At 31.8% G+C, this 23,264-nt stretch overlaps 1 protein-coding gene across 1 annotated transcript in view; it reads right to left on the bottom strand.

Moving 5' to 3' along the window:
* Positions 1-20,509, bottom strand: part of LOC143251921 (DNA fragmentation factor subunit beta-like) — a 33,014-nt gene extending 12,505 nt beyond the window's left edge. The window contains exons 1-3 of the mRNA XM_076503290.1: positions 20,384-20,509; positions 18,295-18,475; positions 2,163-2,286 (exon numbers count right to left, since the gene is read on the bottom strand). Coding sequence (XP_076359405.1) covers positions 2,163-2,286; positions 18,295-18,444 — 274 coding nt within the window. The 5' untranslated portion in view covers positions 18,445-18,475; positions 20,384-20,509. The remainder of the gene's footprint in view (positions 1-2,162; positions 2,287-18,294; positions 18,476-20,383) is intronic.
* Between the last annotated feature and the right edge of the window lie 2,755 nt (positions 20,510-23,264).

The raw sequence follows: 23,264 nt of genomic DNA, 5'->3' as shown, positions 1-23,264 counted from the left end.
CATCACTCATTTCTCAGTTCTATCCTTGAATTTTTATCCAATTTGTCAACAGGAATGATAGCTTTCTATCAGGCTGTTGCAATTAAAATGTTGGAATTTTAAAAGAAAATAGGAAACATGTATGTCTTTTTGTTGTTTAATTTACTAAATCAAAATAAGCTTTTTAGACTCAATACACTTCTGTCAATGAGTTGTAAGTTTATAAATGTCACCTTTAAAGAACTGAACGTTCTTAGATGCAATGAAGTCTGTAAAAACTATTTCAATTGGCCTTTGATTTGCAAATTTTTTTCCTTTAAAAATAAATTTCATATGTTTAGAGATGGATGATCCATAGGGGAAAGATTGTGTCAATATGGTGGATGAGGTAAAGTTTTATACTGAAGTGCATTTAGTTTTTGGACAGTAGCATGTGAGGTCAAGCACCGTCATGAAGCAGTATGGGTCTATTGCAAATGACTATCAATGAATGTTTATGTGACAATTTGTAATGCATAATTTCAAGTTCAAAACAGTATTTCTCTGCTGTGATTGTTTCTTGTGGGTTTACAAATGAATAACAAATCACACCTCCTGAAAAACACCAAACACTGGCCATTAGCTTCTTAAGGTGCAGAGCTGGTTTTAGCATATGTTTTGAAGCTTCTTAATAAAGAAGTCACTGTTCAGATTGTTGTTGATAGTTGTAAAGAATCTATTTTTCATCACAGATGACAATTTTTTCGAGAAACAGGTAGTTTTTGTTGTGGGCAAAGAATGAGAAACAAATTTTGTCTTGTTTGGTGTTTTTCAGTTATTTGTGAGGTTCCCATTTATTCAGATTCTTCATTTTAATAATTGCTTCCAGATATCAGGAAACTGTTGTATAAGGAACATTATGTTTATCAGGAAGTTTTCTCATGTTCTGTTGGGTATCTGATCCAAATAAAACCATCAAATCTTCTCCTCATTAATGGGTGTCTGAGGGCAGCCCTGAGGTTCATTTTGAAAGTTTGAGTCCACAGAGTGAAATCTCTTAAACTAATGCTGTGCTGTGTGTTCATGATTGATATTATGATCTGCTTCTATCACACTATGAACAAGCTTGAATTCATACAAGAAAATTACAAGAACAGAAATTTTATCCATGGTAACAACAATCAATATAAATATGATTTAGTTTCTGAAATAAGGAAAATAAAGTTAATTTGAAATGAACCAGACAATATACTATATTACTGTGGCAAATTTACAATAATACTTCTCTTTCAGTCATAAAACTCAAATTTTAAATTTGCACACAAAATTTGACATTTCATATGCAAAAGCCTGATATTTCTGCATATCATATGTTATCTTTCCTGGAAAAAAGTTAAGTTTACAATTAGCTAATACACATGTTACATGCCTTATAAACAAAGAAAATTAGTATTACTTGAGCAAACCATAGAGTTCAAACTGATGACTCTGAAAAAACATTAATTTTGAAAAAAACAAAAATTACACCTTAGTTAAGACAATGGCCATCACACAATACCATCTTATAACACAACAGAAACAATCTCAAACTAAATCAAACTGCTTTAACTTTAAATCAACTACAGCTTACAAAAACAAGTTTTATTTCATATTTTCAATAAGTACAGATGTTATCCAAACTCTTTCTTGGTTTTATGTCTGAATTGTGTTAAGTTGTGATTGTGAAAAATAAATAAAATATTCATACTTAATAATAGTATTGACAAAGTGTCGTCTTCAAAACATCATCTCCTATTCCTGATAAGAAGGGTGAATGATAACTTGTCATACCTTTTAAATAATTCATTTTGAATGACAAGCACCATCTTCATTCTACCAAATATAGTTTGATGATAGTGTCTCTTAACTTGACCTGTTCTATACTTATATTACTTCTTCCACCTAGATTGCAATTTGGAGAAGGCAACACAGCATAGCAAATGAAAGTTAGCTCTGTTGTTATTATGCAGTTTTCATAAGTATTTCTTAATTAGGTATAAATATAGATTCCTTTTCATATTTTGCTGCACTTATGTAAACTTGTAGAAAAAACACTTACGTAGTTCATATATATACACAGTAAGAACTGCAATTACACATATACATAACATATATACACAAAAACAAAGTATGTATATATGGGGACATGAAAAACAACAACTTACAAGTGTGAAGTTCCCCTTCTGTCAGCACTGTTAAACAGGTATAATTTGATCGAGTCTGCAGAAAATCATCATCTGATACTTCAGTACCATCTTGTAAAACAAACTTTACATTGTTGCTGTCAATCTATAGATAATAAAAAATAACAAGATATAGGCCTAATTAACTCAAATTATTTTTTATAATAAAATGAAAAGAAACAAGGTGACATCATATTTATGATCGCTATGCACTCACTGAAATAATCCCATTCAATTAAGTTAAGGTCTATGAATTCACAAATAAATACAAATAAATTTAAACAAACAAAATACCTCATTATCAGATAAACAGTTATAAAAATGTATATACATATAGCAAAGAAGCAATCTTATGAAAAATACATTTAATTCTAAACTTCCAAAACTTTAAGTTATAACCCTTAATTAATGAAACACTTCCAACTTTCACATTCCAATGCTAATACTTTTCACTAGCAGTCTTTTCAGTCACTAAGAACTGTAAAAGCAAAAACCAAGTTATTTCTTGTAACAGATGAACTAAAAGTGGTTGTAATTCAAATTAAGCTGCAGTACTTTAAAATGTTTCATATTTCATTTGATTAACTTCTAGAATACTGAAAATACAAGATCAACAGTTTCTACTAATATCTACTAATAAAGAACTTGAAATAGTGTACATTTATTAAGTAACAGAAACAATAGTTTAAACTTAAATAATAAGCTTAATCCTACAGATACAGAAACAATAGGTTAAACTTAAATAATTAGCTTAATCCTACAGATACAGAAACAATAGGTTAAACTTAAATAATAAGCTTAATCCTACAGATACAGAAACAATAGGTTAAACTTAAATAATTAGCTTAATCCTACAGATACAGAAACAATAGGTTAAACTTAAATAATTAGCTTAATCCTACAGATACAGAGTTAAATTATGCATTTCAATTAATAAATAATGATATATGTTCTTTATTATTTCATGGCCGAACAAAATATTTTCAACTGTTTACATTAACAGTGATATTATCTATAATTTACATTTTACAAAGGTATATAAAAGTTCAATGACTAGTTTAGAATTACTATATTAATTTAAAGTTTTGAATATGTTTAAATCACAATTACCAATAGTGACAATAATAACTAAACTACTACTTCAAATAAATTTGATAATTTACACTTTCACCAAGAGCCTTGCAACACATTCAGACTGTTACAGCTTGTTATTTTATAAATGGATAGAGTACTTCTCTAGCATGACCATCATGCTGTATTTTATAAATGGATAGAGTACTTCTCTAGCATGACCATCATGCTGTATTTTATAAATGGATAGAGTACTACTCTAGCATGACCATCATGCTGTATTTTATAAATGGATCAAGTACTACACTAGCATGACCATCATGCTGTATTTTATAAATGGATAGAGTACTTCTCTAGCATGACCATCAACTGTAAGCAGGCCTATTCTTAATTCTACACTAAGTTTCACAGTATTTATGATACCTTTATAACTATCAATACGTATGTATACTTTCCCAGTAAGATGACCATGTGGAGTAACCTAACATTCCAAGCCAACCTCACTGAGAAACTACTGGCTATTGATTTGTTTTATTGGAATCCTGAAACCCATATAATTCAGTCATTTACTTAAAATATCCCAAAACACTCCTGATATTATCCTTCTACAGAGCTACATTAACTACTATCTTTCTTTCTTCATTTGTACAACATGAAGATGCTGTTGAGTACAGGAAACAGTAATGCCTACAGGGTAATTAATGCATGAATAGATACAATTTGACAAGGATGACAGCATACCTATTATTTCTTATATTATTACCACCCATATTATAAAAACCCTTCTCATTTCATTTTTGCGAAAACAGTTCATTCAAAATAAATTACAACATAACAAAACTTACATAAAACATTCACTTGTGAAAGCCAACATGCTCTTTGAGATGTAATAATTGTGCTTCTCTTTCTAACATACACTGATCAAAGATCAGATCTATTTCTGAGTAATCGTTAATATTTACTTCTTCAAGTTCATCTGCCCTGTCACCTTCATTAAACACAATGTCAGCCAAAAGATAGGATCTTTTTTCTCTGTTTCTTGAAACTCTTTCTACTCAACACACTACTGTAGCTCTTGGGGGAATATAGAATACTTCCATCACCCTTTTCACTTTTGAAGAATTATTTATTCAGTCAAAAGATTGTTCCTTTAGAGAATAAATCCTGAGATGTACCAAAATGATAAGACTGTACCCAAAAATGTATCACACAATTACTACATGACATATAACCAAAAATGTATCACACAATTACTACATGATATATAACCAAAAATGTATCATACAATTACTACATGATATTAAAGTACTGAATCTTGATAGCTGTAACTGCTGCTTTACAAAAAAGATAATTTGGAGGAATTGGTTCATAAATTGTAGATGGCTTTTAATAATAATAAATACAGGGTCATGCATAGATGTTACAAGTTGAATTATAATATGCTTTTGATGACAATAACATTACAACTGTTACACATGAAAACATTCTTCTTCTTCTGATCAGTTGCTACCAGTCAGATATAAAGGTTGTATCAACATAAATACTGAATACAATTCTAATTAGGTTATAATTTTATTATAGAGGTCACTAGTCAGACCACATTTATTCATTCTTGGAATCTTTATCTTAGGAAAGACATTGAATTGTTGGTAAGGGATACAAAGCTGGTACCTGGAATGAAATCATTCAGGAGAGGTTAACATTCCTGAAAATATTTTGTACTAAAAAAATAAGAGTTACAGGAGATAAAGTTGGGGTGTTTAAAACTGTTGAGAGAATTGAAAATGTTGATGTAACTTTTTTTTCACACTCAGTGGTGAGAATGATAATACTACGGAACACAAATATAAATTTTGGTAGGATAGAAACGGGTTATTTTCAGATGCGGTAGATGCAATACATTTAAGGAACCTTAACCTTATGTTCACAGGTGGAGGTCAAAGTGTGCAAGTCATGAGCTTTGAGTGCCATTTAACATGATATTATCGTGTATAATCAAAAACACCTTAGGTATGAACAAAAAAAGTGGCAAAAGTAATGAACGTGCAACTTAAAGCTATTCTATAGCGTTGATAATAATTTTACAGCAAATATTCATTCATTAGTTAGCTAGGCCTAGTTTATGTTCAATTTGTAGTATATTTGCAGGTGGAAAAAAAATATGCAGCCTAGTCAACTAACAAATGACTATTTGCTGTGAAATTCTTATCAATACTACAAGTATAGCTACCAGTTATGCAGCCAATTTTGAGTTAATTCCTTTAAATTGAAAATTCAATCCTTTTTTATTCTTTTTTTTTGGGAGGGCACATCTTTTTTTCACACCAAAGGTATTTTTGATTAGATATCATGACTTTTTATCAATACACATCAACAAACCACAGCAAGTAAAAAAGTGACACTCGGTAGTAACCAACATTAGTTTCAGAATCACAACTCTATTATTCAAAACAAACCTATACTTTACAGAATCAACAAGATTCTTTACAATATATGGTGGTAGTTCTTCTCTCTAAAACAATGTTAATACCTTCCTCTATAGTAAACACCATGGAACCTAGATTAATAGTTTCTTGCCAACACCTGTATGCACTCAGTACAGCAATATCAAGCATCACTGTTTACACTAATTGCTTAAACTAATATCACAACACCAAATACTCTTTAATTGAATTTCATAAAATTCAAAAAATTTGTGTTTAAAAAATTGGCATTGAATAATGACTAATCTTTTGAATCTTTTGACAAATTAAGCTAGAAACCACTAATCTGGTTTGCTTGGCCTAACCAATACTTATGTATATGCATGTCTTTGCACCCCATGTTTTTGCTGCTCTAAATTAATTGTCTTTAAGTTGAATGGCAAAAAAAACACTAAAAATGGTCCATATTTGTTCTTAAGTGAAGTTGTAGTAAAACTTTCAGACCAATAGCAAGACTTTTTTTTATAATTGTACACAAAAAATTTGGTCAAATTTGAGTGGCTTTTGTTTAAAAACTTTTCACATCATTAGTAGTTTTCCAAATTTGAATTCTAATTGTAAGTTGTAAAGTTAAAAAAAATTAATAAAAGTTATGTATCTTTTTTCCATCAAATAAAGTTTCCATACATTCAATGCAAAAATAAAGAAACAAATTCAACCAAAACTGGAGCTTTTACATCTCGTGTATTTCTTAATAAACTGCCTTGAAATTGGATATGTGAATTAAAAGTCCAGTAAAGCACATCCATTGAATATATGTAATAATTTGGACTATCAGCCTGAATCACAGAAAGTGAAAAATTACTAAACTATCACTCGAGTTAATAATACATAATTTGTCCTGCAAGTTGTTTTTGGAGCTTGGCACACTACCATGTATATTGATAATGTTAAAGTTATCAATAATTCATTTTGTGCAAATGAAATATGCAAAGTGTATAATGAACAAATGTATTTTTATTCTCTAAGTGAACACCATCTTGCACTCTGACTTGTCAGATCATGAGTTAAACAGATTTTGTGATTTCTTAGAGATATATTAAGTACAAATACCTTTGTAACTCATTTGACATTTTGTATACAACATACTTGTAAATTTTACTAGGAGCTTGTCACATATGTTTATAAATGTTACCAGAAATTACAATCAATATTCCTTCTCTAATACAAAGTTGATTCAAAACACTGGGCCCATGTATATTTATTTAAGAGAAGACTTGAAAAATTGGATGATAAGAGCTGTTGTTTGTTTTTCTTATTGGTTGGAATGGGCTAAATGGACAAACAAGTCTTTTAATGTCTTTAAAGTTTATATTCCCTAAACCAGAGTTTCCCAAATTGTGGGTCAGGACCAACTAGTAGACTTCAATAGATAGTTGTTGGGATAGCAGAAAGACAAATACATTTTTATTCTAAGATTATTTACATGATAAAGATCCTAAAATACTTTATACAAAAAACAACAAAATATATGAACATTAGTACACTTTTCAGAAAAAACAGAACTCAACCCTCCCCCAGTTAAGCATGAGTAACAAAAAACACTGGCTTGCTACTCATGTGGATCATAGATTGAGAAAGTTTAGAAATTCCTACCCTAAATATTCTCGTCATAAAACTAGCATAAGATAACTTGTTCACTAACAGCAGTTCCTTCCCAAAACACTGTGTTATGGGTTTTTTTCAAGGTTCTTCTACAAATAATCTCCTAAAGTATAAAAAACTACCATCATATTTATTGTCACAATATTTCTTTTGGTTGGTTTCTTCTACTCCAAAAGCTAAAAATAATCTCTTTTAAGTGTCCTGAATGAAAAAACATTGCTCTGTAGCTTGATCATGGTAGTAAAGCAGCTATTTAAACAAGAGGTATCTCTGCTTTACAACCAATCGTACAATACTTTGCAGTGAATTCAGTGCTGCCTTGTTTACTACACCTTTTGTACTGTTACGTAAAACAACGTCTAGATATACATTTTAATCTCATTTATTACCGGGCACAAAATTAATAACATAGCTTGTTTAATTAAATTTCAAATAGAGACAATTCAATTGAGGATAACAAGCCATAGTGCACCTTTCACTGAACTGAAGCTTACATATAAGCCTAAAGATGCTTATATAAATGCTTAAAGTAATGGAGGTCAAGTGAATTTCTTGGGTCTATGATATGAAACAGAAGTCTCAAAATCAAAAACAAACTAAGCATCTACAACATTTGCAACTGTTAACACTTCCTAATTTGTTATATTGGCTGCCTTAACCCATTTAGGGAAATAATCTACAATTAAGACAATACACTAATTGCTGTTGAAAGTTTCAGATTGTGGCTACAAGATATCATGTTATTTTTCCAAAATTTACCCAACTGGTGTCATTTGTGCAGGTACATGTGAATGCTGTATCTGACTCTTCCAAAAGTCGCTTGAACCACAATTCTTAACTTCTTTTTTTTAATTCTGTCCACCAACAGTCATTTGTAACTTTAAATGTCAAACTGTAAAAGAATTGTTTGTTTCAGTTATAACAAGAGATTTCATGGAGATGAAATACAAACCCTATAACCTGCAAAGATGCCAAATATTTCAAATGACTGAGTGTAATGATTGTAGACTGAGCTCTTTCACAATTTTAGTCCTTTTAGATTTGCCAGAAACAAGACAATCTGGTGAACGAGGCCTCTTTTTTTCCATCTTGTGAATGATCACATTGATGTTTCTATGCCGCTTAGAAAACGAGAAATACCCATCTACACAAGAGCTGATTGGCTGACAAGCACTGATGATGTAACTATGGATTTCCCTACGTACCCAGTATGGAGAAGCACCGCACTTAAACTATTGGTAGACATCAGAGATACAAATATTTTTTATTATTTCAAGCACAAACATGATTATTGCAAGTAGCCATTTGGACTATGTCTTTTATTTATTATCAAAATTTATTTATATCTCACTGGAAATTTTTTTTCACCCCTTTCAAGCCCTGGGGGAACAATTTATCACTTTATTATACAGGCCTATATAATATATAATAATTTGGGAGTTGCAACAAGTCGTAATATTTGTCTGTATGAGCATATAGTCATAATGTATACACCAAAATCATAATGATTACGCTCAAATCATAATGGTTGGCATATTTGTACCTGAGCACTTTCAAAAGGTGGACCTTTCTTCTTCAGGGGCAAACTGGGAGCCAATATGCATATGCTAAAGAGAAATCTTGTTTTACCAATCTTTTTGTATGATTGTTACCTGTTATTTGTGTGACAAAGATTGTAAGCATGTGGCATTTTCAAGTAAAAACTGATTTACCAATAAATGTCAGCCATTCAGACTTCTAAAGAGGAACCTGAGTCTAATACTTAACTAAGTTTTCCTTGTGTGTGTGTGAAATAATGAGATTGGCCAAACTTAAAAAAACAAAAACAATTATTATAAAAAGAAAGAAAATTCAGCATATATATATTTACAGAGACAGAATCATAATACATCTAATGGATTGTATTTAGCTCCACAATTGTTTTTCTTAAGATACACTTTTGTTCAGCAAAATCTGACAACCTCAAAATAACTCTGGGTTCTGTGAATTGAACAAAAGAGTTGGAAGGAGACCTTGATCAGATGTCAGAAACATTTAGGGTAAAACTGATATTCATAAAGAACATGTATATTCCCCACAGAAACAAAAAGGGCAACAGAATGGAATATGCTAATGTGGTTTAGTAACATTTTAAGAGATCATATTAGAGACAAACATAATACATTCAAGACATTTAAACTTACTGGAAGTAATAAAGACTCAGAGGGCTGTTGGAAATCACGTGATATGGTAAAAAGAAAGTGTAAAGGGTGAAAAATGTACATGAAAAAGGCTTGGCTAAGAGAGTTAAATTTAACAATAAGGAATTCTTAAGATATATGATAGGTAAGCAAAATGTTAAGATATAAATTGGGCCTCTTAAAAATGATAGTGGGAAGTTGGTCTTGGAAGATGATGAGATGATAAACTTATATGTTCTCTTCAGCTCCTTTACTATTGCACCTCAATCAGAGCACTTGATGTATGGGAAAAATACTGATGTAAAAGACACCATTTTAAATTCTAAAATTGGAAAAGTTGGGTAACTTCAAAATTTATAAATCCCCTAGACCAGACAACTTTTATACTAGAGTTTTAAAGGAACTTACAATTTTTACTTGTAAACCACAAGCTATTATTTTTAATAGGTCACTGAGTAGTGGAAGAGTATTAAAAGCCTGGAAGTTGGCTAATGTTAGTTCAATATTTAAAGGTGATAAACATTGTCCAGGCAATTATAGGCCAGTTAGTCTTGCATCAGTAATTGGAAACATTTTGAGTGTGTGATTAAAGATGCATTGCAAAGAACCAGCATGTATGGGTATTAACACTTTTACTGATAAGCAGAGAACAATGTTTCGACCTTTCTCAGTCATCTTCACTTAACCTGAAGCTTGTGCAGTACACCCATCCCACCAATGGTGATGCCAGAACCAAAATTGATGACAACTACATCATTTTGTGATTGATACCTTCAGATATGGTCAGAGAAGTCATATCTGTTTATGCCTATCTCCATTTGCCAGAATGAAATTAGTGTCAAATAGATTGAGTGGTGGTTTCCCTCATACCTTCTAATATAAGGCAGGGTCTGTTATTGTTCTAGCCACTTCTGTATGAACCAGGAACTGTTATTTCTCTCCATTGTATTCTGACAGACACATAATCCACCTTTGATAGATCTGAACTGATCACCAAATCACTTGGTGTGAAGCTCTCCATTATATTGCCTAAAGTTAGTGCCCAGGTCCAATTTAGTCTCCATAAATTTTTCAGAGCAGTAGAGAAATTGTTTATCACCCTTTGTTGGGATTCTGCACAGATTGAACTGTTGGGTAAAATCAATAGCCTTATCTAGTTTGCTCTTTGACAAGGTACAGTCATTTTTCTCAAAAGCACAACTCAACAACAACTGTCTTAAAGTCCCAAACTTGTGCTTCACTTAGTATTTGATGCAATCTACGACTGGACCATCTAGATTTAATCACTGATGTCGAGAAAACCCACTTGTATTGAAATAAATATGCAAAAACGGCTCATTTTTGCATATTTATTTCATCTAGATTTAAGATCAGCTATTTTAAAGCCTGCTCTGGAGATCAGACTTTCCAAATATGTAACTGCCTGAAACATCTCGGGAATTGATCCACCCCCATCCACCCCTGCACCCTTGAATGTTGGGGGAGGAATCTGTCTTTGTCATTCTCATAAACCTGCAATCATGACCATAACTTTTCCCTTACAATCTCCGAGTCATTCACTGACCAAAATTTCTTCTTTGTTACATATATAATGTGGTAAACTGCTTAGGGATTTCAACTCTTGTGATAATAGCCCTTCCCTGGTCCAGGGTTGCAAGGCCACAAGGTTCCTTCAGTAGCTGTCCTGTCAGATCATTGCAGCCACAGGCTACTTGTTGGACAATGGTTGCCTCAACATTATTTTTCTCATCTTTGAGAGGTTCACTTACTTTACCATTTAACTTCTGGATGAGATTACTCCTGTTAGCAGACTTGCCCACCAACAGCATTTCCAGTTGCTCCTCGTTATTCTCAAATGGCTTCAAACCAGAGCTGAGTTTCAGTTTTTTTGGCTGCCAAAACTTAAACATCTGTTAGACCACCCTATTCAGTCTCAGAGTAGCCAGATATCACAACAATGATCTCCAGATACCTGTGCTTCTCTCTTACTGAGATCAGTCCTCAATGGTACTGCATAAGCAGCCATTCTGAGTTCAGTACACAGCAAAGGGTTTCATTCTGAAGTCACTGGTTGCAAGATTATGGAAGTCATGAAGTTGGCAGCATTGGTGCAAGTCCAGTTTTCAAGAGGACTTAACCTAGACTCAACAACCCTACTATACATCTATCTTCCTTCAGTGGTCAACTCTTCCATTTGATAATAAGTTCCTTGAGTGTGAAAAATGCCATTTCCAATAACATGAAGACCTTATAAACTTAAATAACACAAAAATAAGAGTAGAGCTCAGAAAACACATCAGCAAAAAATGGAAAATTCCATAATAAGATATTCTCTAGTCATGTTACCAAACTTTCTCTTTAGTATCCAATCTTTGGTATTGCCAGATGAAACTGATTTTCCTTAGGGTAATAAAACATGTCCATAAAATAAAAGAAGATTCAACAACATATTTACTGTGAAGTAATTATGAGTTATCTGACTGAGTGTCTGAAAATGAGGTAAAGAGACTGGATGGTATGTAAGATATAAATGAACAAACTTTATTAATTTAACACAAACACAGTGCATGTATATTTGCTCAGACATTGGACTGTTGCCTCTACTGTATTGTAAGTTAACTGTTTTTGTGGAGATAATGGACTAGATTGTTTAAACCTAATGTTCCTTACTTAACATGTAATGGATTTTAGTAGAATAACTTGTGATACCAGTGATTGGTCAATCTCATTCAGACCAAAAAACAGCACTCGACCTATGATCGAAAAGCACATTTTTTTACAGTTTCACAACTTACAGCATTACAGCTCTACCCAAAAGTTGAATAGGAAGTAAACAATGCATAGTATATTTATATATCACAGTGTATGTAGTTATTACAATAGTTCAGGAGTTTCATATTAGTATTTTATGATAGATATAAATATTGTTTATGCAATCTCTTCTAGAGAAAAACTATTTTTTTTTAATGAAAACCATTTATTGCAACAGGTAAACTATAAATTCTACAGATAACATTAGGTTCAAAAGGGAGTGGTTTACAAAGGATAAATAAACCAGTGAAAAAAATATAATTTATAAAGTAATGCTCAAGAAATGAATTCATGCAATGTAAATCAGTATTTTATCCACCCTAAGTTACACAGTGTTCACTGGGTGATTTATTGCTTTGTTACAATACTTAAGGTTCAAAATGTAACAAAGTGATAAAATTAAATAAAAACAGATGTGAAACTGTTACAATCTACAATCACACTATAGAAGTAAGAACAATTAAAAACCAGAATATTCCATACTTAGGGCATATAGTTAATGCATACATAAGCTTAGCCATAAATATCAAAATGTTAGAACTAGACTTGCTGACTATTCTGGGAGTTAAATGCTACATCACTTGCTACATTTATCAGTCTCATCCCCTCTTTCACAAATTGCTGATAGTTTTCTGACATTTTATACTGTATTATTTATAAACAATAAAGAGTGAAATTTTAATCTATCAAATAACATACTATATTTTGTTCATTATTGTTTTCTGTGCAGATAATTATGTATTTTATCTCCAGTTCATAAAATGTTCCCACAGGAATCGTAATGACAAGTTTCATTGACTTTTTAAAGGCTCTTATTACATAGTGAGAAACTCATTAAAATATGCTATTTTTTTGATATTCACTATCTTGTAATAATTATCTCAGTACTCTGAGTAAGGCAACAAGGGAACAACTTGAAGATAAGAAAAAGTAAACATCATATTTATTTTTCAGGAAGCTATTAATGTCCTTTTTAAGTTTTTGTAAAATGCTGGTGTCAACCACTGTTGATAGAATTACATTTCATAATTTGCAAAAATAAAGCTGTCTTGATTGAAGCCAGCATGCCTGTCAACTTGTTTAAACTTTCATTTATCATCCTATTATCTTCAGATCACTAAGAAATCCTTTATCCCACCAATCCTTCATAAGATCTTGTGATCAGCAATGATATTCTCTCTTCTACTTTTTTGAAGAGAAAGTAAGTTGAGATTCTAACCTGCCCTTCCTCAGAGTCATCATATTAGCTCTCCTCTGAACCCCATCCAATAAGTCAATATTATTTCATACAGAGTAACCATTGTGAAGCCTTGCATTTGGATTTTATTAAGATGTAATTATCTATTTTGACTTGTTGCTTCCTCGGTGATTTTAGCTGTAAGTCTGAAAAATTGTAGTGCTAAAACTAGGTTTAATTACCATAGTAAGCACAGCACAGATAGCCCACTGTGCAGCTTGGTGCATAATAACAAGTAAATACACTTTTGACTTGTAATTAGTGTGTCTGTAAATACATCTTATTAGCTTTACTGGCAGTAACAAATCATTGCTTTAATGGCTAGTGACTTAGCTTCAAGATGCTTTTCTTCAGTTATGTAATTTAGTAGGTTCCCATCTGAATTAAACAAGTAATCCAATTTTATTAATCCAATTGCATTTACTGTTATGAAAGGTGTACAATATTTACCAAAATGCTGGAAATATCCAAGAATTTATTGTCATCAGTAAAACTTGACTCATTTTATTTTTACCAGTATGAGTAATATAAATTAAAAGGAACAAAAGACCAATCAACAATTCCTGAAGCACATTCTGCTAGTAACAAGCTTCCAGTTTAATATTAATAATAACCACTTGGTTTATCCTATTCAAATACTCTTCAATTAACTCATCCTTCCCAAACCTTTCAGATGTTATTTTTTTGTGTGATCTTTTGTAAGGCACCTTATCAAAACCTTTTTAAAACTAAATACATTAAATCTTTGACAAATAGTTTTCCATCTGTTTCAGCTACGTGGGAATTTTTACAGTTTCTATGCAGTTTTAGCATAAACACATAGTACAGAAAGGTGAGTTTGCTTTGTTCTGGTTGCTTTTTTTCGTTAAACTCAGTAGTGATGTTTGTACTGCCTGACGGGGTATTGCAGATCATGTAACATTTGGATTGAAATGATTAGCACTGTACTATACTTTGTTGATCAAATCAACATTGTCTAAATGTGAAAGCTGACCAATGCTATGAGAGAACAAAGGTGAGAAGGTAATACTACTGATGGGACAAAGAAATTTTGCTGTTATATTCAGCTTTATTTCATAGTCCAGTTCTGGCTGGAGTTCCTTGAGTAAAGATTAACTTTAAGATCACCATGTTTAGCTCACTTAAGTTTACTGTAAGATAAAGTTGTGGAGTTAAGCACAGCCCAGTTAAAATAACTGTGGTTTTGTTTGTGCAAATACATTTGCTTCCTTTTTTTTAAGTATTCAGTTTGTTACTGAATTTGTCCAAAAAACACTATTTAATAAATACAAAAACTATGAAAACTTGGTTATAAGGCTCAGAATTATTTTCCATAATTCCTCAGTAAATCTGCTGATTCTAGCAGATCTTATCATCTTACACAAGATGAAAAAAGTGATTTTACTTGAAAGTACTATAAGTGTAGAGGATGAAGAAATTACATCAACATTTATTGCAGTCTTTCTGAAGTGATACATATGTATTAGCCTTTTCTTGATCTCTGTAATTGATTTATTTTTAGGGAATACATCTCATGAAAAGAATGACATTTTTTGGACACAAAAGTTTTCACAGCTGAAAGGGATAATCTACCAGTGGAGAGTTTTTTTGTTTGAATTTTGCACAAAGCTACTCGAGGGCTATCTGTGCTAGCTGTCCCTAATTTAGTAGGGTAAGACTAGAGGGAAGGCAGCTAGTCATCACCAGCCACCACCAACTCTTGGGCTACTCTTTTACCAACAAATAGTGAAATTAACTGTTACATTATAACACCCCCACGGCTGAAAGGGTGAGCATGTTTGGCGTGCCGGGGATGCGAACCCGCGACCCTCAGATTACGAGTCGACGCCTTAACACGCTTGGCCATACCAGGTCACCAGTGGAGAGAGAGAATTTTATAGAAGAGAAATTGAGTCTAGAAGTCCTTTCTTTGATATAGGGCTTTTGCTATTGTTATGAGGGTATTTGACATCTGTCAGTCTGCAGTTGCTGACTCAGAGATTTCCACATCCAAATGACCCAAGCAAAAACTGTACAAAGCCTTGCTTTGCACATCTTTTTCCAGCCACTTTGAATGCTCCAATATATCTTTGACCATGGAATTCATTTAGAGATAATCCAGTCAGAATCTTTGTAATTGCACACAATATTTATTGTTCTGACCATCTGTATCTTAACAAAGGTAACAAATTATTTCCTAATTTCATAATTGTAATTTTCAAAGCAGAGACATATTGGAAAATATTCCAGATTGTAAGAAGACACCTCATTAAAAAGAATAGCGTAGATGTTTTTGTACCTGTTCTTGCTTCATTTCACTTTAAATTGTACTCTAATTATATATCCTATGACATTTATGATGTTATTTTGTGAGGGGAGGTAAATATGTAGCATTTTTTCATTGGGATGATACAAATGAGCTCTCATTATTTCATCATTTTCAGCATACTATTTCAGCAAGGCCAGAAAATTGCCAAGATGTTTACAAGAACTTGTATCAACATAAAATTTGACAATGACCAAAGAAGGTTGAAACATTGTTCACTCCTCTACATAGAGCTTTCTCTACCCATACCAGCCATTTTTACATATGAGAAAAGGTGGTAGGAAAAACTTTTGGTAGTGCCACATGCATACAAAAAAAACAACAACAAAAAACTTTTCTTAACATTTGATAGATTATTAATAGCTTGGCATTTTGCACCAAGTGATTTTGTTGTTGTTAATAAATTGCCAATGTCAGTGCATGGCTCAACAATTAAAGAAATGCTACAACAAATCTGTGATTGTTGTAATGTGTAGTGCAATCATAATAGTCGAGAAAGAATTAAACTGTCAGTGCTTGAAGCAGTTTGAGGCTCAAGTATGTAAATCAGTTGATATGATTAGTAGTGTGTGGGAAAAAAAAATATAGCAATTTTAATGAGGAGACCAATATATGCAGCTTGAACATAACACTGTAATTTACATGATATATAAAATCTAGAGTAACAATTGCTATTGTACTCATCTACATACGTGTATATGTAGATGAATTATATCTTGTTCATAGGTTAAACAAACATTGTAATTAAAACACAATGTAGTAATTCTAATTGCATACCAAAGACAACATTAGTTATTAAAGCAGCAAAGTTAATAGCACTGTACACTGGTTGTTATGTGCTAATCCTTTGTCTTTTACCAGCAAAATACAATTCATTTTACTGCAATCAGTTTCACATAGCTGCTTCATTCTATTCAGTAAGGAGTGTCAAAGGCCTAGCTTATATATTAAATACCATGAAATTTTCCAAGCCAGACTTTTACTGATATAGCAAATAATTTTCAAATGGGTTTAAGAAGTAAAATTCCCAGCTCCTTCCTTGTACAAAAATGCTTAAATCTCAAACCCACCATCAATTTACTTAGCTGTTTCTGTGACATGGCAAAGATTTCTTGTGCTGAAAACCATGTGTAGAAGTCAGATATACAGGACTGTTTTAGTTTTAGTTTAATGCAAGCAATATGACCTGAATAGTTTATATTATTCTTAGAAGCAACAGTTTATACAAATTTGTTTATGTAACTGTTTATGAAACATACATTATGTAACATATACATTTAATTCTTTGAGCTTTTCTCAGTATTTTAATTAAATATAACTTTATCAGAATTCCTAAAATATCACTAATACTGTTTTGGACTTCTGTTGGGGTATAAATATGTGTTGAAAGATCATTACTTAGGTTTAGATTGTGTGGTTGTGAGTTTAGCAATAAAGTTAATTGGTTGGCATTTATTGGTGCAAACCAACTACGCTATCTGTGTCAAACCTCAATCAAATTCACATCTGACCTTTTTCCTGTCTGTAGAAAATAAATTTAGATATTTTAACTTCTCCTCATAAGGCAATCTCAGGTATCATCCTAGTGGCTCTTCTCTGAACCTTCCCCAACAATTCAATATTCTTCTTGAGGAAGGAAGCCCACAACTGTACACCGTACTCTAAATAAGGCCTTATAAGTGATCTACACAGTGAAACAATAATATCCCTTGTCTTGTATTCAATATTGCTATAGATGCTACTCAAAATCCTATTAGCTCTCTTGCAAGCTACAATACACCGTTTATATGAATTAAGCCTTATTAATATTTTGAGTTTTCATTTATTTATTTTGTATGTGTATGTCTGTGTTTATATGAACAGTATTAGGATATGAAAAAATGTACAGCATTGTGAGATTTCAGTTAATAAGTAGCTAACACTGTAAATTTAAAGTTTAACTTTTAAGGAAAGGCATAATAAATAATTATATAACTACCAGGTTTGGGGGATTTTTGTCTAATTTAGAGAACATGACAGCCTTGATGTTGTCATATTGTGTTACACAATGTTATAGTATGCTCATACAACTTTTAACATATTACAGAACTAAGAGGAAAAAAGCAAAAACAATCTCATATATAACTATACTATTAATGTAAAACACTGCCATAAGCAATCACTGACTGAATAATTACAATTAATTTTCTTTCATTTCTTTCTTATTTAAAATATTCATTTGCATAATAAAACCAACAGAGTTGAAAATTTGTGCTTTTCTTTCTAGAAAATACCTACCTGTTTTATTAATACATTTTGTTAAATTAATAAATACAAGACACTTTTTTTTTCCTGTGCTTCATAAAATCTAGTTGTATAACTACATCAAAGGTTAAACGTACCGATTTTATTATAAGCATACCTTAAACTCTAAACAGGCCTTTCTTTTCAATTCTGCAAATGATTTTGCCAACACAATTTTTCTTCTTTCTTTACAAGATGGCCTTTGGATCAAAAATGTTATAGGTTTGACTTCCAGGTCTTTATTCTCAGCCTTCTTTGTCTTTGGCATTTTCTCAATAGTTTGATTATGAAGTGTTCAGCTAAAAAACATTCAATATCAGAAATCTAAGCCAAAGCAACAAAGTGGCTCAAAGCTAAAACAAATTATGATATATAGTATAAGACAGTTCCTCTGAGAAACAGCTTTACCTGCTTCAAATTATTCTAAACCTTACTAAATATAATTTGAAACTACTGTTGTGCCTTTATCAAACATAGTGAGTTAATTAATTATCCCTGAATCTTTTATTTCTTTCACTGATGATAAAACCCAACAAGATTTATCTTAGATACCTTTTCCCAACAGTTTTTCAATTTGACATTCCTTTATATGAAATAATTAATGTCAATTTAACAGAAAAATGTTTTTAGTATAATTGTCAATGTTGACAAAAAAAGAAACAAAGAAGTAGGAGTCTGAAAGACAGAAATTCAAATTGAAAAAGCTTTACTTTGATTTTGTTTAGCAGATCAAGTAATATAATTTCTAGACTAAAATAAACCAAACAAAACACAACTTACTGCTGACATTTCCACTTTTACCTCAATGACACTACAGATTTACATCACAAATTACATATAGGTATATATAGCAACGTAATATAGAAGATCTCATTATAGTGCAGCTTCTTGTTGATCATTTAAAGAAAGATTTAACTTCATCAAAAATCAAAAAGATCTTTCAGCATATTGCTTAACTTTATGCACAGATCAAAGATCAAAGTATGTATGCAACGATCACTTCCAAAATGCCATTCAATATGGTGTTATATACTTGATGTTAGTCAGTTATTTTATCCTATACTGCTGACTTTGCAACAGTTCACGGTAAAGGAAAGTAACAGTGAAATAAAACATATATAAAAATGAAAAACTAATGATATATTTTGCAAGTTTTAGAGGTTATGCAAACTATACAATGAACAAAAGTATTTTTATTCTTTACACAGAGATCATCTTGCACTACATTTTGTCAGTCTGAATCAGACTGATTTCTTCATTTGACAGGCATATTTCTGAGTACAAATTCTTGAGATCAAACACTGAGAAACTTTGCTCTCCCACAGTACAATGCCTATATAACAATCTAGATGAAAAGGCAAACAAACAGTGCAATGAAGGGGAAATTTTGTTCATTCTGTGCAAATGTCCACTGTCAAGATGCAGTTTTGTACAGACTATTTGTGACAAACAAATATGGATTGGACTTACTACATATTGGAGAAGAAATGTTATCTATTAAATATAACTATTACTGGAGGACTGATTATTGAACAGAAGGAAAGTTGAAAAGACCTAAATTTTCCTTCTGTATGATAATTAGTCCTCCAGTTATAATTATATTTAATAAATAATATTCCTTCTCCAGTACATAACCAGTCCAATGTACATTTGATTAATACATTATAACTTCTCATGAACATGTTGGAGAATAAAATTCTCCTTTTAAAAACACACAATAAAATCTTATTTAAACATGAAAAAATTATGAAAAAACTTTAAAGAATTTCTTGAAAACTGTAAATCTTATGAATCGGATAACTTCACATTGTGGACTAACACTTTGAAAGAACAGGAATAACAATGTAAACATTAAAAATAAAAGTACGTATACCATGCCAGCTTAAAAAACAAGTTTGTATAAAGTTAGTGTTAGAGAAAATTGTACGAAAAGCAGAAACATCACAGGAGAAAGTAATTATAATGAACAACATTAAACAGGCAAATAGAACAAAAATAATGAAGTGTATTAATTATTTTTGAATTTGCCGGAACAAAATTACTTTCAAAGACCTTTGTGATGGAAAAGTCTTACTATAGTGTTATTAATACTATAACTAATTAATAATATTTATGCTTTACGAAATATTTACTTTATTAAATTAAATATTTGACAGCCTTATTCTTCTAAAACCTGATAATCGTTTAATGGTTAAAAAACAGAATACCTTTATTAATAATCAACTTCAGACTTCACAAACTTTCATTGAAACTCTGTAAATACAACGACCACATGCTGCATTAACAAGCCTACAATAAAGCGCCCCATCTAACGGTGGTAATGTACATTTTTATTGTAGCTTTTAATTACAATAAAAGTATTATATGTATTTTTAATATTCTCAAGTTTAACGATATTTTGCTTTAAAATATATATTTTTAGTATTTATTAGAAATATAACCACCTTTTCTGTAGACAAGTTTGATTAACAGAAAAGCTAAAATAAAATTTAGATAAAGGTAGCGTTTATATTTTTATTGAGTTAGTACAAACAGTATATGATTACAACCTAGGTAGTGAAACATTATTTTAATTTCGATGGCTCTTTAGTTGCCGTATCTACATCAAACATTCCTTTGTTTTGGCACTAGTTGTTTGCTTCTAATGGCAATTTAGGTTAATTGAAAAATCAATGAGGTTAGAAAGTCTTTATTTTTATTGCTTGCATCCAAAGTTGAGCTCTCGCAGCTCTTTTTAAAAACATTACATTATTTTCTTAGCTATTTATTTTAATTCCAAAGTAGTTGTTGAAAACTTTGCATTAAGATTTTGGTTAGTTGGTTTATAATTAGGTAAAGAGATACACGTTGGGTTATCTGTGCTCTATCCACCAGGAGTAGCGAAACTCAGAGCAATTTTGTTCGGCTATTATTATAATCGTTGTCCAGACTTCTTGTTGAAACTTTAAGTTTTGATAGCTCTTCACTTAATTGCAGTATAAACGGCTAAACATTATGTTGAGTTGAAATAACTATATTTTATTAAAGCTGTTTGCGAATTGTCAGTTAATGACTTGTACTTCTTTTATTATAAATACAGTTACGACAGAAAGTGTTCGTACCCCTGCGTCCGAGTAGTTTTTTGCTCATAACTTAAAAAGTATCATGATTAGGCTAATAGAAGTATAATATATTATAAATGTTATACTAACACATATCTACATAAATTTTTATGTAAATTAAACAACAAATAAACTGTTTATAAAGAAATAACCAAAAATAGTAGGAGCAGAAAGTGTTTGTACAGTTCAGAACGTGTGAAAAAAATGATATTCCTGTAAAAATTTTGTATAGTTTGGCGAATAAACGTCATTACACCATTCCCAAACTAGACACTGGGTTCATAATTATTGGAATTTAGCCAGCAAAAAATGTACTTCCGGCAATTTAGCACCGTCTCCGTCATTATCTGCTTGGTCAGCATGGCGAACAGGAAACAACTGTCCAGTGATTTAAAAAACCGAATTATTGTAAAATACAAGTCTCGTGTGTCTCTTTCCGGTATTGCTACACAACTTAATGTGCCTAAATCTACTGTTCAAAGCATAATTGCCAAGTTTAAGCTTACAGGATCAACTGCTAACCTCCCTCGTTCTGGACGCCCCACCAAAATTACAGAGAGATCCAAGAGGAAGGTTCTCAGAACACGTTCTCGTTTAACACGTAATGACATACAGAAACTGGTAAGGGAAACTGAGGTTGAAGTAAGCACCTCTATAGTTACGAACATGTCATGCTCTTCTGGGTTCAAAGCATGCCATCCTCCTAAAACTCCATATTTAAAGCCTGTTCATCTAGAAGCACGATTGAGGTGTGCAAGATAGCATGTAGATAAATCCTTTACCTATTGGAAGAGTATTCTTTGATCAGACGAGACTAAAATCGAGCTTTTCGGCCACAATGATTTCGCAATATTTTTTGTAAGAAGGGGGAACGAAATCTTCCAAAAAACATCGTCCATATAATTAAACACGGAGGTAGCTCTATCATGCTATGGGGTTCCTTCAGCTCTTCTGGTGTAGGCAGCCTTCACTGCGTCAACAGAATCATGAAAAAGAAGAATACGTTTATATATTAGGCACTTATATCTAGAATGATGCTCGGAACTTGCGGCTTGGGCATCGTTGGGTCATCCAGCACGACAATGACCCCAAGCACACATCGAAATGTGTGTAATCCTGGTTGCATAGGAAGCAACCATGTAAGCGTTCTGGAGTGGCCATTGCAGTCATCTGATCTCACCCAATTGAAAACGTTTGGCATGAGTTGAAGACCAGGGTTCATCAGCGTCATCCGAAAAACTTGCAAGGGTTGGAGGCCTTCCGTAAAAAAGAATAGAATAAAATACCAGTCGAGTACTGTCAAACGATCATGGAGGGCTATGAGGAGAGATTGCGCCAAGTAATTCACCCTGAAAGGCTACACAATTGACCATTAAAGTAGACGCCCGAACACTTTTTGCCCCTCCTATTTTTGGTTATTTGTTTATAAACAGTTTATTTGTCATTCAATATAAATAATAATTTATGTAAATGTGTGTTAGTATAATATTTATAATTCACTCTACTTTCATTATCATACTCGCGATACTTTTTAAGTTATGAGGAAAGAACTACTCACGACGCAGGGATACAAATACTTTCTATCGTAATTGTACTACATCAAAGACCGAACTTCTTGTGACAATAAGGGGAGTAGTCATTGCACCACTAAGAAATAAAATACTCATACCAGAAGTTATTAGCAAAAAATCTACATATAGTGACTGGTGTGTAGTGAAGTCAAAGACTCTGGGATGTCCAAGGAATTGATTAATGAAAGAACCCTCGAAGATTTGAAGAATAAGGATGTTATACATAATTTTACGCGAGAAACGCTTAAATCGGCTTGTGATCAAATGAAAAACCATTGTAATATTATTGCTGATACTTTATTCCATCAAGATGACATCTGTATAATTTTTGCTCTAAGAAAGGACAAACTCCAGAATTGAGTAGTACTAAAAGAAACCATATTTCTTTGTTGAAAGGAATCAAAGTGGTGATTAAA

Source organism: Tachypleus tridentatus, chromosome 6, assembly GCF_004210375.1.
Source record: "Tachypleus tridentatus isolate NWPU-2018 chromosome 6, ASM421037v1, whole genome shotgun sequence".
NCBI lineage: Eukaryota > Metazoa > Arthropoda > Merostomata > Xiphosura > Limulidae > Tachypleus > Tachypleus tridentatus.
This window is presented reverse-complemented; position numbering and strand designations above follow the sequence as displayed.